Source organism: Coccidioides posadasii, chromosome 2 (assembly GCF_018416015.2).
Source record: "Coccidioides posadasii str. Silveira chromosome 2, complete sequence".
NCBI classification, from domain to species: domain Eukaryota; kingdom Fungi; phylum Ascomycota; class Eurotiomycetes; order Onygenales; family Onygenaceae; genus Coccidioides; species Coccidioides posadasii.
The window spans coordinates 6,472,818-6,488,175 of record NC_089408.1 but is presented as its reverse complement, the minus strand read 5'-3'; the positions used below and the strand labels follow the sequence as shown (position 1 = coordinate 6,488,175).

Sequence of the window (15,358 nt, the reverse complement as noted above, 5' to 3'; positions counted from 1 at the left end):
AGACTGTGCAGCCCGCACGATGTAATGCACAGTCCATGGCTCCTCATTATCAATGCACCAAACTGTTGCTTAATTTTACATGCACTGCTCCATCCTTCAAACTTCAGCACAATTTCTATTTTGGTGTGAATCACTCTACTGTATAATCCAAATTGTTTCCCTGCTCGCTGCATACTTGTAGCCAATAACACCCTGTTTTTCATATCATCTCTTTGTTTTCTGATACGAGCCTGCATCCAGCACACACTCTTGCACGCACAGAGACACAAAAAGAGGAGGCCGGAGGGGGGGAACGGATAGAGAAGGTAGGCTGGATAGCAAGAGAGTCCCAGCTTCCAACTGGCAGCGAGTTGACAGATCAACATTCAGGTAGTGCCAGGATTAGGGCAAATTACACAGTCACGCTCAACAAATTCACATCTTGGCGACATGAAAGGCGTCGGGTTTGAAGTATCCTGTACGGAGTAGATCCCTTTCTCATATCAACCATGTTAAAACAGAGTATGCCGCCCATTATAGTTTAAAGCTGATGAATAGGCTCAAATTGATGGCAATCAAGTCGCGTTACGACGAAAATGTAGTAAAGTGGGATTTTGGGGTGGACAGGTGAGGCATGCTGCTAACGAAGGGGACAAGATGCTGACATAAAGGTCAATTTAAGAAAGGAAAAAAGGCAAAAAGGAATTCGATTTCTACGGGTGGGGATGCATTGAGGTAGTTACTTAAAGTCAAACTGCTTGGGGTACTCCGTAGAGATGCCCTGTTGTAACCAAAACAATACAATTGGAAATGGGAGATCCTCCATATGGGGTGCAGGCAAAGGTTAATGCAGTCATTCACCACATTTTCTCCCCCAGGAAGTCATGTTAACTACTCTGTACGGAGTACGGAGTACAGAGTATGCTTTTGGGAGCTCCTTCATCCGAGAGCATAGAGAGCTGATGTGGGGGAGCTTGCGATGAAATGCAACTCTTTGCCGACGGAGCAGACGATCTCCTGCTCGCTCCGAAGAGCGCCAAGAACCCGCGTGTTAAATTGGAATCTATTATGTAATCACGCTCGACGCGTCGATGAGTTACACGACCGCGATCTCACGCGGCTCGCGCTCTCAGCATCCAACGCTCGCCGCCGATTCTCATGGCAAAAAATGGTAGTTACCAAGCAGACCGCGCGCGATGAACTTCCATAGCCTCGAGTTGGAGGATTACTCAATCCCATCAGTTTATGTTCGATATGTTCTTTATTCGCATGTTTTGATTTGAATTGGGCAGTTTTGATCGTTTTTCATTTTATTCTCCCTGGCAAGCATGGTCGACAAAGGCGGACTGAGCGCCCTCCCAGCCCGCCCACCAACTCCTCCACGATCTTCATCAGTCTCACGGACAGAACAAGTTAGACGGACGTCTGAACTTCAATGCTCCCCTCCTGCCAACGAACACTCCTCAACGTCTCTAATCTCCCCGCATCCACTCTCAGCGAGAAGCTTGAAACGCGTTAATTTCTCTCCATTGACAAGTTATATCAAGGCACCTGAGTTTCCAGCCTCGCTTGCAAAGAATTCAAGGCCTCCTTTGCCGAGCTTACGTCCCTCAAAACAATGCAAACCAGCGAAGTCCATTCTCAAGAGCAGACCATATGTCGAGACCCCAGACGAACCACGGTCGAGTCCGATGGACGATCTGCCTAGCATGTTGGACTCCATTATGCAGCAGCTTGAAGGAGATTGTCGCGTTTCAAGAACCGATGCATATATGCAGTTACTGGGCAGCCTGGCCGCATACGCTGACCTGCCCGATGCGGCTGCATTACTAGAGAAGATGCCTTTATTAACGCAATATATTCGCCGAGACCTCACTATTACATCAAGCGCATTTAAACATCTTGAAATATCTCTTCTTCACCAAGCTTCAAGCCTCCTGTGTTTGCTTCTTTGGAACCCCAAGTTCGCTGGACGTATTTCGGATGACTTCAAAAGCTTTGTCCTCGATCTTGCCATTGGATCTCTTCAAAACCCGTCCACACCGAAGACTATTGTCATCGACGATATGCGCATTTTATATGTGCAGAGTTTTCAGCCGAAGCTTTTCACCTCCTCGAGAATCACGCTGCTCTTGCACACTTTAGAGGATATCACAACCCGGCTCGGCGGTAAATCAATAGTTATGATGCGATTAGGTATCTATGAAGGTCTACTGAAGCAAGCACGCTCATTGATGGCAACTTATGCGAGCCTGTGGATTGATCATGTTATAAAGGCTATGTTTCATCGAGTGAAAGACATCCGAGTACGAGCTATTAAACTCGGATTGGAGGCTGCAAAGTCATTTGGTCCAAACCCGTCAATCTCAAAGGCTACTCAAGATGCTTTGGACTTGACCATGGAAAATGGTGCAAAGTTTTCTGACGAATTATGCAGCCGATTGATAACAATGGTCACAAGCCGAGATGGAAGCGTTTATGTGCCTCAGATCTGGAGCGTTATTATTCTCCTCCTACGGAAGCCACGAGCGTCTTTGAACGGATGGGCAAGTTTCAGGCGGTGGATCTTGGTTATACAGAAGTGCTTTAATTGCAGTGACACGCCAACGAAGACTCAAGCTTTGGTTGCCTGGGATCGTTTGGTATATGCATCGCAAACAAACGAGCCGGCTGGGAAGGATCTGACCTTTCTGAGCAAGCCGGTATTTCTACAACTAGAACGTAGAAAGGATGAGACTTTTACTCCGCTCATCGATCGGGCGCTTTCCAGCTATTGCAATTTACTTTATTATTCCTTTCGACCCTCCGCCTCGCATGAACGTCTGGATGCCTGCTGGCAAGAATATATATCTTCTCCGTTCCAGCATCGATTGAATTCGAATCATAGTAACATGCGATTTGCATGTAGAATCTTTGCGGAACTCCTTTGGAATCCCCATCCTAAAGTTTGGGTTGAGGGAAAAGTGCTTGAAACCGCAAGGTTCAAGCCAGAAGACCTGCTACGACTGGATTGCAGATGGGTGCGGTCAAGGATTGCTGTAATCCTTCCGATTTTTGAATCGTTTTTCAAGAACGCCGACTGGAGTGACGATGCCATTACAGGCTCCCCGATAGGCCTTGCCTGGATTCATATGATGAAGGCCTTATCCGACGCGTCCAGCAAAGAAATTCAGCCCTCTTCAGAGTTAATGAAAGCTATTGCAGCCCTACTGGACATGCTTCAACGCGTCTGGAGAGAAACCCAAACATCATTGAATGCAAAATTGACAGACAACCTTGATTTATTCCTCAGTCGCTTCCGCTTTTTATTAACCAACATGATATCAATTATCACGCCGTTTCCATTTACTGACAAGTTACTTTTGAGAACCACCCAAGACACCTTTCAACCGGCGCAGACTCCCACCCACCGACACCAAAAAGATGGAATCACACGGGCCCCTATTCTTCATTTATTTAATATGATCCTTAATTCCTTTCCTTCCGCACCAACGTCCGAATACTATGACCTTGTCAACGACTTAATCCGGCTCGCTGTATCTGGACACTCCTCAAGGAGCCCCCGATTGGAGATACTTCGACAATTCACAGAAATCCTCGAAGAAGCCGGGACGGAAATTCCACCGTCTGTATCTCGTGTGCAAGATGCCTGGAAAGCCATATCCACTGTAACAATGGAGTGCTTGAAGGAAGCTCATATAGGCACACCGAATAAGCGACGAGATGACATCAGTGTTGGCGATTTCAACAAGGCTGTTGCCATTTTGAAAGTCGGAAATAAATTGCCGGGTTCTTTGCCAGAATGGATCGAGCTCTTCCAATCTATGATCTCGGTTGTGCGAACCGAAGGGGATGACGCCGCTGTATCTGCTGCGATTGACGCAATCTCTGAAGATTGCAATAGTGCCTCTTTTTTATCAATTCCACGCGTCGTAAAGCTATTCGAAGCAATTGTCTTTCCGGGTACCCATACTGCAAAGCAATTGCCGCCCTTTGCGCAAACAATTACCGGCCCCAAGCATCAAAACATTAACATTATTTCTTGCGAAAAGTTGCTGTTGCTCGTTACAAGAGCCCTACAGGATGCCTATGTCAAGCAAAAGGAGTTTAGCAAAAGCGATACGCTTATTTTGCTCGAAGCAGTGGCGCGCTGCTTTGACAAATGCCCTCCGGACTTTCAATCAACGCTCTTGGAGAAGCTTCAAAATGGCCTTTCCGTGTGGATTACTGATGCTCAAGGCCAATATAGCGCCACATCTGGCTCTGATAAGTGCCTCGCCATGGCTGTAGGTAAAAGCTATTGATGCCAATTAGTTTGAAAATTAACGTTCATGTTTATAGGTTCGGAACATCGTGTTGGCTAGTTTTCAGTCCCTGCGCTCCTCTGGGAGTACTGACTCCCAACTATTGAATCAGTTGACTCCAATGGTCGCCTCCGGATTTGAATCGCGCCATAAGTCCATTGTTAACAGCTTTATTAGAGAATGGAACTCGACATTCGGGCTACAGGAGACTCTGAAGTACCCAGCTCGATTAGAGGCAGCGTTGGGAAAGTTGGGGGCATCTACAAGCATCCGGCTCCCAGGCTGGCAGCATGAACTGGAACTCAAGGTATTCACGAATACGTTCCCAGTCTGCGCCTAATTTGCTAATAATGGTCAGGAATCCTTTCCGCCACATAAATTCCTAAGTTCTCCAGAAGAGTCACCAAATATCGACTCGCCACTTGGACCGATGAGCCGGCGCGACAGGATTTATAAAAGACCTTCAAGCTCACCATCCCTGATGGTTACTCCCTCATCCTCGAAGAAGGATAGCCGTACTAAACGGAGAGCTTGTTCGCCTAAAAGTAGTAAAACTGCAACCCCAAAATCCCGGTTACGCCACGATAGTTCACAAATACAATTTGTCCCTGTGGAGTCTTCTCCATCATCCAATGCTTTGCCAGAAACACAACTCCTTACGGAGCGTCAAAAGGATGTGAGGGAAAGGCAGCGTCTAGAAAATGCATCATTGTTTCCCGGTGCTCCCACAGCTGCCATATCCCCCAAGATTCCGGGTGCTGCCTCCAAGGAGACCCACCCGGATTCGGACCAATTCGCCAGCGAGCCACTTACTCCCGTTATTGCGGCGGAATCAGGCGCGAATGAGGATGATTTCACATTTTCTTCCCCGACACCAGGCTCTAAAGAACAGAGCGCACAGGAGCTCACCGATTTCTCTCTATCAGCATTTGAGTGGAGCTCCTCACCCAACATCAACGCTGCTTCAGCATCATCGAGGCCTCAGAAAACTAAAACACCAAAAAAACCCAATGAGCCGAGCGCTAAATCATCGTCAGCAACTCCTCACTCGCAGTTCAGAAGTGGAACTGTAGCATTGGGGCCAACTCCACCGGGCAACCAAAATAATGTCGTTGAAATTCAAGGAAACGGTGCATGTGTCCAGAAAGGTCCTACAATCGCAGTTGACACCTTCTTTCATGACCCGCAGGAGTCACAGGAGTCGCAGTCACCATCATCCGACGATCCTCCCGTCGAAAAGCCAATCGCTCAAGGCCCTCCCGGCACAAATAGACGGGCCTTACCTGCCCTACTCGAAACACGTAAGGATAGTGCGGAACAGAAGAAGGACGTTGACCTTGTTCCCGATTCGTTCAGCGACCAGCTAGAACAGCAGATTGCTTCCCAGCTTGAGCAAGACCTAGAGCTTTCTATGGACCTAGAGTTATCTGATGCTAAAGCCCGGGTTTCGACCTCTGCGAAAAAGCGAAAAAGAGACGTTGCTGACACTCGGAAGGACCGGACAAAGCGACTTACTCGTGGTACAGGTCTCTCCGTCGAGGTTGGAAGATGCCCAGGCCCGGACCTCTCCGGATTTACCTCCAATTCTGCAGATCAGACAGCCCTGCAGGAATCGCCCGGTCTAACGAGTGAGATGCAGTCAACAAAATCACAACGGAGTCGTAAGTCAACCAGGCCATCCGCACGCAAAAACCAGCCAAACGCGACGAATCCAGGCTCTCCCGGTTCGCAGACATGTCCTCAACGAAGATCACTCCGGCTTCGCGGAAGGCCGGCCACTGAAGATGCCGAGGCAACCTCTGGATGCGGAGGATCAGAGATGGACAATGTTTCAAAGGTGGAGCGAGTCGCAGTGTTCGAGCAGACCGGATCAGAAGGCGGTACTGGAGAGGACAACATCCCACAAGTAAAGGCGACTCCATGTGAGCCTCTCGTAGAGAATGGCCCGGAGACTCTCAATGTCTCTGTCCTTGCATCTCTCCGATCCGTTCTCGACTGCATCAAAGGAGCTTCCTTCGAGAAGACTTTTTTGCGGGAAATTGACGATGTTATGTTTGATATTAAAATGGAAGCTCATGAAGCAGTGAGAAGACATGCTGGGTGATGAGAACCTTCCTTCCCCCCCCCCCCCCCCCGGGGAAAAAATGATCATTATCCCTATTGTATTGTAGATGTGATGGCGCTCTGGACTCTTTCATCAAATCTTTATGCGTTACCCTTTGGTGTTCCAGGTGAGCGTGCTCGATTCTTCTGTTGATTATGTCTTGACACTAGGACTATGCATATGGATGGCGCTGGTATTGGGATCCCTGTTTCTGTAATCTCAGGTGCTCGTTGTTTCAACCAAGCTTTACCTGGTTCTATTACACTTCTACATGTTTCTTCACATCCATTGCTCCGGATTCAGTGCTTGAGATGATGACTGGGAAGCTCAGTGGAGGAAGCAGACCAGATTCCCTCCTATCAACCTTTAACAAATCTAATCAATTGGGTACCGTTCCATCACATCCATCCACTGCTTTGAACAAACATCTCCTTGCATCAGACGTGGGAACTGACGCTGGCAATCTACAAGTGAAGGTTATCGAATACCACCGTGAAAGGGATATGGAAATTGACCCGAAAACAAATAAACCACATTGTCAGAAAAGCTCGCGCCAACTCACATTGACAAAGCCAAGTTGATGGAAGGCAGCAAGAGCTTTCACTCCATGCTCACAGAAAGCTGGGTCGACTCCGATGATGACACAATTTCCCTGGAAGGCGACAACATTAAGAGTCTTAAGCTCTAGTTTAGACACTTCCATGAGCTTCTATTACCAATTGCACACAACTTGATTTCCATGGCAGAAGTGAGGGAAAATGATTGTGACAGCCAACAAGTACAATTTCAAGTTTGGTTTTGATGAGCAGTATCTCCCTCTCTCCAGAGTTGAGATGTAGTTGCACATGTTTTGACTACGGGCTGTGGGCAACCACTACTCTAATTGCTGTGCTTGATAGCAAGATAGGAACAAAGCGAGGGCAAAACTAGCTTCATCTCAAGAAGACAAGTGACACAGCGAGGTCATGTTTGTTGCCATTTGCTAGCGTCAAGGAGAAGGAGAATTGAAGGGGATTTGATTTAGTTAGCCGTTGATAGTTGGGCCTGTGTACCTGGAAAGTCATCATGAACAGCGTTTGTACGGAGTACCTACCACTAATTTACACTCAATAAGGCCACGATATACTCCGTACGTACATCGGCTCTTTAAGCGACGCCCTGATTTTACTCCATACATATATGCTCGACCAGTAGGCCGCGTGTGACCCCCTGAAAGCGCAGGTAGTCTAAGTGGTGCTTATAAGGAGCGCCGTCAGGGTGGTTAGTGTCGATGTGCGGTCCCACTCGACCATCAGACTTGTTCGAGACCTGGGTGCGATGGGCTCATCCCATCCTCCCCGTCCGTGGATCGCAGTGCGCGCTGCACAATGCCCAGCGTCCTCCCTGCGGCGAGCCCCCCCAGCAAGCCCCTACTGCGTACCCCGCACTAAATTGCTAGGCTACCCGCCGAGCGCCCGGCCCAGCCAATCACCGGGCGGCAACCACCGCTGGAAGGCACCCGTGGCGGCGGCGGGGCGAACACCAAACAACGGCCAGTGTTATGTCATTTTGCTGTTGGCTCAGACACGCATTGTCTGAGCCCAAGACCGACCGGCCCCTCCAGCTCATATCGGTCCATTGGACGCCAGCTCGCTCTCTTTCCTGCAACTCATCTCTCGACCTGCATTCGCTGGCAAGCAATTGAACTCGGCGACAATGGACCGTTCAAACAAGCCCGCTGCCATTCCAGTCACCTCCTCTCTCCCGCAACCGTCGGTCACCGTTCAGGACGGGAGGGTACAGGCCTCGCTGGCTTCGGGGGAATCAGTCACAGTTCATCTCTTTGGAGCCACAGTCACCTCATGGAAGCTGGCCAACGGACACGAGCTACTGTTCCTGAGTGAAAAGGCCCATCTGGACGGCTCAAAACCTATTCGTGGTGGAATTCCACTGGTCTTCCCCGTACGCTGAGAGACTAAACATCCCATCCGTTAGATTACTACAGACGACAATAAACTGACTTTGGCTCGCAATGTTTTTGACTTAGGTGTTTGGACCTCCTCCGCAGAATCATGCCACGTCCGCCCTTCCACAACACGGCTTCGTGCGTAATTCCTCATGGGAATTGCTTGGTAAATCTACATCCGAGTCAGAGAGCGGAGCAAGCGTTAAGCTTGACTTTGGCCTCTCAAACTCTATGCTTAGCGACAAGTTCAAAGGCGACTGGCCCTATGAATTTGGCTTGGTCTACAGCGTTACTTTGAGCAAACGAAGCCTGGAGACCTCGTTACGGGTACAGAACGAGGGCTTGAAATCGTTTGAATTTCAGACTCTGCTGCATTCTTACTTTAAGGTCGAGGTATGGGTCACACCATCCCCACCGTAGAATTACGGATTCCCCTCCAAGGTGGCTTACACTTGGGCTCTAAATAGGATATCTCCAAAATTCGAGTCCAGAACCTTCAGTCGAAAACATACGTTGATAAAGTCCGGAACGCTGAGGCTTTCACAGAATCATCCCCGGCACTCGCAGTTGAAGGGGAGGTAGACCGGGTCTATCAGTCTCTGGACCCCAAAGTGCCAATAGTTATAGCGTCGGAATCTGACAAGCCAATCTTCTCTATTACCCGTGAGTCGCTGAATGACGTCGTTGTGTGGAACCCGTGGATTGAAAAGGCCAAGGGAATGGCCGATTTTGCTCCTGACGAGGCATATAAAAATATGATCTGTGTTGAGGCGGGATCGGTAGTCGGTTGGCAGACCCTTGAGCCGGGTGATACCTGGGAAGGTGGACAGACAATTGAGTGCAAATTATAGTGGTAGAGACGTGGCGCTGCTATCTCGTATAGCACAACTACGTCCTTCCTTGATACATCTCGCTCCATCGCTTTTCTCTCTCCTTTCTTGAAAGAAATGGCACCAGTGACAGGGGATCTGGCGATTTGGGCTTTCATCCAGTTTTCTACAGGCCTAATTATATTCCGAGCGCATGATGGGTCAAGGGCGGAGTTTTCTCCAAGGACGGTTACTGACGACAGGATACCATCAGCTTCAAAGAATCTATGCTAATTGTCGAATTTTCTGACTCTAGACTTCAAATCATTGTTTTTGCAGGGTGTATATTCCTCCTGATATGGCCCCCCATCAATCATTATAGGGGTTACAGAAACAAAGAACGTGTAATTTTACCATGTGCCCTGGAGTTGGACCAGTAGATATCCGAGAATTAAGCATATATTCCTAGCGTGTCTGCCATCTCCAGTCATATTGCGAGTCGCTGAAGCGCATGCTGTAATTAATACCCCGTCTTACCCCCTTTCGTCCTCCTTTTCCTTTATCGCTATTCACCAACGGCACAAGAAGTACACTCCAAGAAGAGTGCAGATGACGATATGGGTGGGTCTCTTGTGTAAGTGAACTGTCTCTTGAAGTAATTCTACGGCCTTCATACTTCAAGTAATCCCGGGTTTTGGCACAGTTAAGTCGTCACCTTGGACGGTTTGCTTCACATTGGACTAACCGTCTCACAGCGACTGAGATTCATGGTATAGCATTCACCCGGTTATTTGTCGAATATGATCATATCAGGGAACCATTGAAGAAATACTCCGCAAATGCTTCCGCCGCTGGGAAGCAGTTTTCGTTAAACGATGCAATCAAGCTTCCGCCATCCAAAAGAAAGCGGAATATATTTCTCCGTCAACAGCGAGCCGGGATCGTCATCGCCACGAACAGCGATTTAGGCTTGGGTAAGCATGGAATTAGCAAGAGGCTTTGCGAAGCGTTATCTTTTGAATAAAAGCTCCGTTTGTACTCCATGATCTCTATATACTTTGTTCAGTGCATCGTGAGAGTTGAGAAACCAGCCCACCCAGCCGAGCAACTTAGCAGTTAACTATTGGCCCGCGCGTTTTTCCCGGCAATCGGCACAATCAAAAAAGCTTGTCTGCACGAGGCCGCTTGGCAAAGGGCGTGCCTCCAAGTTCCCGTCACCTTTTGAATGGGATCGCGTTTTGAATCGAGAGATGATCTCGCTAAATCCGCTTCATCTGAAGATGAGCTTAACCGACCATTTTCTGATGGCAGCGACCGGCGGCGGCGGATGAGTGATGACGATCATCGTAGCGTGCAATCGGGCACTCCGGACCTAACAGGTATGATGTCTGAAGCGTCACGCCCTCCGCTCGAGCCTCCATTCTCTCCTTCCCGCCGCAGACGTCGATACTCGTACAACGAGGAAGACGAGACCACTGCCCTCGATGGCGCTGAGGGTCCTAGCGCGAAGCCGGTGTCGTGGCGCTCGCTTCCGAAAAAGGGCCAGTTGGCCATCATCACTGTCGCCCGTCTAGCAGAGCCTCTTGCACAGACGTCGCTTCAAGCCTATATGTTCCACCAGGTGAAATCCTTCGATCCATCGCTTCCAGACTCTACGGTTTCCACACAAGCGGGTATCTTGCAAGGATGCTTTACTGCTGCGCAGTTTGCTACGGGTGTGATATGGGGACGGCTAGCAGACACCGAATTCTTTGGCAGAAAGCGGGTGTTGCTTATAGGACTGTTTGGTGCCTGCTTATCCTCGGTTGGTTTTGGTCTCTCTAAGTCCTTCGCTGCCGCTGTGGTCTTCCGAATACTAGGCGGTGCATTGAATAGCAATGCCGGAGTGATGAGAGCGATGATTGCAGAGATAATCGAAGGGAAAGAGTAAGCTTATCAAAATACCCGTACACTCCTTGCAAATTTGTTTTTGTTTCGACTTTCTGATAGACATCTACTAGGTATCAGTCGCGAGCGTTTCTGCTTCTACCTATGTGCTTTAACACTGGCATGATCTTGGGACCGATACTTGGTGGGATTCTAGCAGACCCGGTCAAGAACTACCCTGGATTATTTGGTCCGGGCTCCCTGATCGGTGGCAAAGATGGTGTCTGGTGGATGAAGCAATGGCCCTACGCATTACCAAATTTCATCAGTGCATTGTTCATGTTAATCGCACTTGTTGCAGTGTTCTTGGGACTTGATGAAGTAAGCTCTTCCCAGAGCCCACGGATTTCGGATTCCTTGAGCTAACCTTCCCCCCCTCCAACCACTAGACACACGAGATCGTCAAACATCGTTCCGATTGGGGTCGCTGGTTGTGGAAAAAGGTTGCAAGGCGGCCATCTTCTTACACTTATCGACCGCTCAACCAAACGTTCGACGAAGAAAGAGTGGACTCTATCGACTTACAGCCCAGTGAACCAGCTCGATCCGCACCAGCGAGTCCCACGACCAATCGAACGCCCACCATCCGTCGCAAGCGCCCTCCGTTTCGACAAGTGTGGACCCGGAACGTTCTCCTTACCCTGCTCACCCACTTCGTACTTCCGCTACACACGAGCGGCTTCAATGCTCTATGTTTCCTATTCCTGCCGGCGCCCCGCGCTCCAAACAGCCGCGAGGGTCTTTTCCTCTTCGGAGGCGGTCTAGGGATGCCCAGCTCTCGCGTCGGCCTAGCAACCGCCATAATTGGAATCATCGGTCTGCCATTCCAGATACTCGTCTACCCGCGATGGCAGTTCCGCCTCGGCACGTTGAGAGCATTCAGGGTATTTTTACCCTTTTCTCCTCTGGCCTACTCATTGGCACCTTTTCTCGTCCTGTTACCAGATCGATCGTATGTCATCTGGCCTGCCTTGTCGGCTGTGATATTCCTGCAGGTCATTTCGAGGACATTTTCTATTCCGGCGACTGTTATCCTGGTTAATAACTCTGTGCCTGATCCCAGCGTCCTAGCCACCGTACATGGTGTAGCGCAGAGTGTCGCATGCGGTGCAAGAGCAGTAGGCCCGCTACTTGCTGGATGGGGATTGGGCCTGGGGTTGAAAAATAACATTGTGGGAGGTGTCTGGTGGGCGCTAGCTTTGATAGCGATACTCAATTGGGCTCTTACTTGGACCATATTTGAGGGAAATACGGAGAAAGGAAACGGAGATAAAACACACCATTCTCCGTCTCAATGAACACAATCGCAGGGGAATGCCGTGCCCACCTGAACATGATCTTTTGGTTTTGACTACCCTGTCAAAGACGTCTGATTTTGTGATCGCATGTTTTGGTATATGTGATCCACACATATATCCAATCCAGGTTATATGTACATACATACATACATACATACATACATACATACATCCATCCGCGCATATATGCTATTAAATCCGAAGCCAGTGCTTTAATCGCCGAGCATTCTCTGTGGATTGTGGGGTGGCAATGGAGAGATAACCTGGTGGATCCTCATACTTTTTGAAGCATACTTCCTTAATGTCACAAGAGCACTTCAACGCTTTACATCCATATGGCCTGGAAAGATATGCAGTCCAAAACCTCCCGAGTATCCGAAGCTGCTCTTAAACAAGGCAAGGTTTGGCGGACTTCACGCAGGAGATGTAGGCGGCATTATAAACGCACGCAAGGCCCTGATAGGGTCGTTTTCATGTGTCTTCAACAGTTCAATAGCTTTTGGTTTAGCAAGATCAAGTTGTTCAACCTATATATGTTGGAGATTTCGCGGTGAAACAAGGTTGGTTATCCAATAACGAGCAAACCAAATTCCAGCCAGAAGAAAAAGAGCGTTGGCCAGAGAAGTGTAAGCGACACCGTTACTCACCAACATGTTGACATCTTCCGCCTTGACCTTCACTGCAGGCTTCTTGACAACCTTCTCTTCCTCCTTCTTTCCGGTGGGAGTTGTATCTTTCTTCGTTGCACCGGTGGCCGCAGGAGCGCTGGCCCCAGCCTTCCCAGTCGCACTCGCAAGAGCCTCCAGCCGACTCATTGCCTTGCCCAGCGCCTCCTGGTCGGCTTTCGAGGGGAGAGCAACCCCCGTCTGTGCATCCTCGGTGGCTGCGGCGGTGGTGGTGTTGAGAGAAGAGAGAGCGACTGCAGCGGCGCGATCTTCAGCGTTGGCGGGAAGGTCATCGGGCGCGGTTGAAGCGCTGTCAGCTTTGGCTGCTTGTGTGGCCGAAGGCAGAGGTTCCGCCATTGTGTCAGTGGTCTCCTCCGTACTGGTTTCACGTCGTCTGCGCAAGAGGCCGTGGGGCCGTCGCGTTCAACAGTTATGTACCTAAACACCTACCCGAAAGCGTCCCGGGCGTATCTCCAGTCATGTGACCGACACCAGAGCTAAAAAAAAGAGTCGATCCCTCACAGGAGTTACCAAAGAACACTACGCAAACCGCGAGCACAGCGAGAAGTCATTGTATCTGCTATTCATTAAGGTGCTGTTGGGTCATAAACGGAGTACAAGCACCACTATTAATCTTACGACCATAATTTCCATCAGCATTTTAATTGGCCATATCATCTATCGTGACGGTTACGAGTATCCCGAATGGACGAATGCCAGCCATACCAGACATCCGGGAGGAAATAAATCAAAGATTTGCCTTGTCCACGACGCTCTCTTCCACCGCCTAAGTTTACTCAGGATGATTTCCGGAGATTTAAATAAGCAAATGCTCGTGCATCTAATGAGAATCTAGTTATGAGGTCAACTCTCCCTATCATAGAAGATGACTTTGGTGATTCCAGATGCATTGGAAGAGATTATTTTTTTGTAAACCTCACAAGGTTTGCTGGCCTGTGCTAAGCCTAAGCACTTTTATGGTGCACATCCTAAACAGCTTGACCGCAAAATCAGAGAAAATCTCAGTGATCAGATTGTTCCATCAACACAGTATGATCTTCTGATGGTGCTGGAACTTCTTTTCAGGGGAGCAAAAGGGCCCTGATGAATTATTGGATGTAGCCCTGCGGCAACCTTGCTGTGATGGCGTTGGTTAGCCAACTCACCACCAACAGAACATATGATCCGAAATGCTTGTTGATTGGATTCTCCAAGCATGCCAGACCATGCGATCTGGCCCCCGGCAACATACTCCACATGTGCGCTCTGTCCCAATCCGACGCCTATACGGAGTACTCCCTACAGAATTGAAGTACATCCCATGACTTTTCGGGACATGCCGGGAGATCTTGAGGGAGTGGAATTGCGAAGCCATCCAATCCAACTCGAAAACCAAACCTACTCTATAATACAAAGTAACCATCATCAAAAACGGCTAGAAAGGTAGAACCCGGTGATACCAATACGTCGCCCAATTTTTGCTACATTCAAGTAAATCCCAGGTTGAGAGCTTTTCTTTGCTTCCCAAGGCGCCGCGCTAGCATGACTCAAAAGGCTCGGAACTAAAGCCAAAGCGATCTCAGCCCCGGCGATAACACTGACAGGAAGTCATAGTAATCATACCGTCTACATCTCTGTAGGATTTAATCCGATTCTTCACCCTGGTGCTCTTCGGGAGGGTAAAAATAGCGCATTGCGGCTTTGGCATAGAAGACGGTCTCCATGGTGCCGAAGATGCAGAGGCAAATGATGATCGTGATCTTAACGGGGCGTGAAGCTCCTAGTTGATCCAGAATGGGCACCCGGGGCATCGATGCTGTGGTGGCGCGAGATCCCGGTTTGTTTGTGGTGTCCGATGGCCAGGCATTGCCGTTCCGTTGCTCGTTGATGCATCGAAAATGCGGCATGCCGCGGGGACGTAATGATCGCTGTCGGAAACCCGAAGCTGCTACCATGCGAGTAAGCTGGCCATGGCCGAGTGTGTGCGACAAGTTTGAGGATTGTAGCGATATTATCGCCCTTGGTGCGAGCGAAGGCGGCAATAATGGCATGACCGGCAAGGCAAGTATGGTAAAGTAAAAGATATAGCTTTGGATAAGAAATCTGCCACCGAAGGCTCAAGGCGAGGGAGCAATGGGACAATGAGAAGATCCAACAAGGGGCGGATACAATAAATAAATAGATAACCTCACGAAAGTTGAGAGCTTCGCATAGCCTCGTTGAAAGGCTACTACTTCGTGCAAGGGTCGGAGTATTTAGGGGGCTAGAGGATATCGCCAGATCCCTTTTGTCCCATGCCTGAGAACTAGTTAGTGACCTGCTGCCGTT

At 49.2% G+C, this 15,358-nt stretch overlaps 6 protein-coding genes across 6 annotated transcripts; 4 read left to right on the top strand and 2 right to left on the bottom strand.

Annotated features, from left to right (window-relative positions):
* Window positions 1-1,169: 1,169 nt before the first annotated feature.
* On the top strand, window positions 1,170-4,623 carry D8B26_004529 (uncharacterized protein; the record flags this gene model as incomplete). The annotated part of the gene is made up of 2 exons (XM_003065046.2): window positions 1,170-4,265; window positions 4,321-4,623. Exons 1-2 carry the CDS (start codon window positions 1,308-1,310, stop codon window positions 4,621-4,623), a joined length of 3,261 nt encoding a protein of 1,086 aa, XP_003065092.2. The 5' UTR covers window positions 1,170-1,307.
* A 90-nt stretch (window positions 4,624-4,713) lies between these two features.
* Window positions 4,714-6,387, top strand: D8B26_004528 (uncharacterized protein; the record flags this gene model as incomplete). Its single annotated transcript, XM_066124519.1, has 1 exon — window positions 4,714-6,387. The coding sequence occupies one exon, from the start codon at window positions 4,714-4,716 to the stop codon at window positions 6,385-6,387; it is 1,674 nt and encodes a 557-aa protein (XP_065980600.1).
* Window positions 6,388-7,946: 1,559 nt separating this feature from the next.
* Window positions 7,947-9,540, top strand: D8B26_004527 (uncharacterized protein). The gene is made up of 3 exons (XM_003065045.2): window positions 7,947-8,328; window positions 8,414-8,725; window positions 8,800-9,540. Exons 1-3 carry the CDS (start codon window positions 8,083-8,085, stop codon window positions 9,181-9,183), a joined length of 942 nt encoding a protein of 313 aa, XP_003065091.1. The 5' UTR covers window positions 7,947-8,082; the 3' UTR covers window positions 9,184-9,540.
* A 228-nt stretch (window positions 9,541-9,768) lies between these two features.
* Window positions 9,769-12,395, top strand: D8B26_004526 (uncharacterized protein). The gene is made up of 3 exons (XM_066124518.1): window positions 9,769-11,067; window positions 11,142-11,388; window positions 11,457-12,395. Exons 1-3 carry the CDS (start codon window positions 10,367-10,369, stop codon window positions 12,363-12,365), a joined length of 1,857 nt encoding a protein of 618 aa, XP_065980599.1. The 5' UTR covers window positions 9,769-10,366; the 3' UTR covers window positions 12,366-12,395.
* A 147-nt stretch (window positions 12,396-12,542) lies between these two features.
* D8B26_004525 (uncharacterized protein) lies at window positions 12,543-13,585 on the bottom strand. Its single transcript, XM_066124517.1, has 2 exons — window positions 13,013-13,585; window positions 12,543-12,844 (listed from the first exon to the last, which is right to left on the bottom strand). The coding sequence occupies exons 1-2, from the start codon at window positions 13,385-13,387 to the stop codon at window positions 12,779-12,781; spliced, it is 441 nt and encodes a 146-aa protein (XP_065980598.1). The 5' UTR covers window positions 13,388-13,585; the 3' UTR covers window positions 12,543-12,778.
* A 1,088-nt stretch (window positions 13,586-14,673) lies between these two features.
* On the bottom strand, window positions 14,674-15,081 carry D8B26_004524 (uncharacterized protein; the record flags this gene model as incomplete). Its single annotated transcript, XM_066124516.1, has 1 exon — window positions 14,674-15,081. The coding sequence occupies one exon, from the start codon at window positions 15,079-15,081 to the stop codon at window positions 14,674-14,676; it is 408 nt and encodes a 135-aa protein (XP_065980597.1).
* Window positions 15,082-15,358: the final 277 nt, after the last annotated feature.

Bases quoted from the DNA above. Each gene is read 5' to 3' on its own strand.
- D8B26_004527 (XM_003065045.2), top strand. From the start codon at position 8,083: ATGGACCGTTCAAACAAGCCCGCTGCCATTCCAGTCACCTCCTCTCTC. The intron at 8,329-8,413 runs GTACGCTGAGAG...TTTTTGACTTAG, and splicing joins GAATTCCACTGGTCTTCCCC to GTGTTTGGACCTCCTCCGCA. The intron at 8,726-8,799 runs GTATGGGTCACA...GGCTCTAAATAG, and splicing joins ATTCTTACTTTAAGGTCGAG to GATATCTCCAAAATTCGAGT.
- D8B26_004526 (XM_066124518.1), top strand. From the start codon at position 10,367: ATGGGATCGCGTTTTGAATCGAGAGATGATCTCGCTAAATCCGCTTCA. The intron at 11,068-11,141 runs GTAAGCTTATCA...GACATCTACTAG, and splicing joins GAGATAATCGAAGGGAAAGA to GTATCAGTCGCGAGCGTTTC. The intron at 11,389-11,456 runs GTAAGCTCTTCC...TCCAACCACTAG, and splicing joins TGTTCTTGGGACTTGATGAA to ACACACGAGATCGTCAAACA.
- D8B26_004525 (XM_066124517.1), bottom strand. From the start codon at position 13,387: ATGGCGGAACCTCTGCCTTCGGCCACACAAGCAGCCAAAGCTGACAGC. The intron at 12,845-13,012 runs GTGAGTAACGGT...GAACTGTTGAAG, and splicing joins CGGAAGATGTCAACATGTTG to ACACATGAAAACGACCCTAT.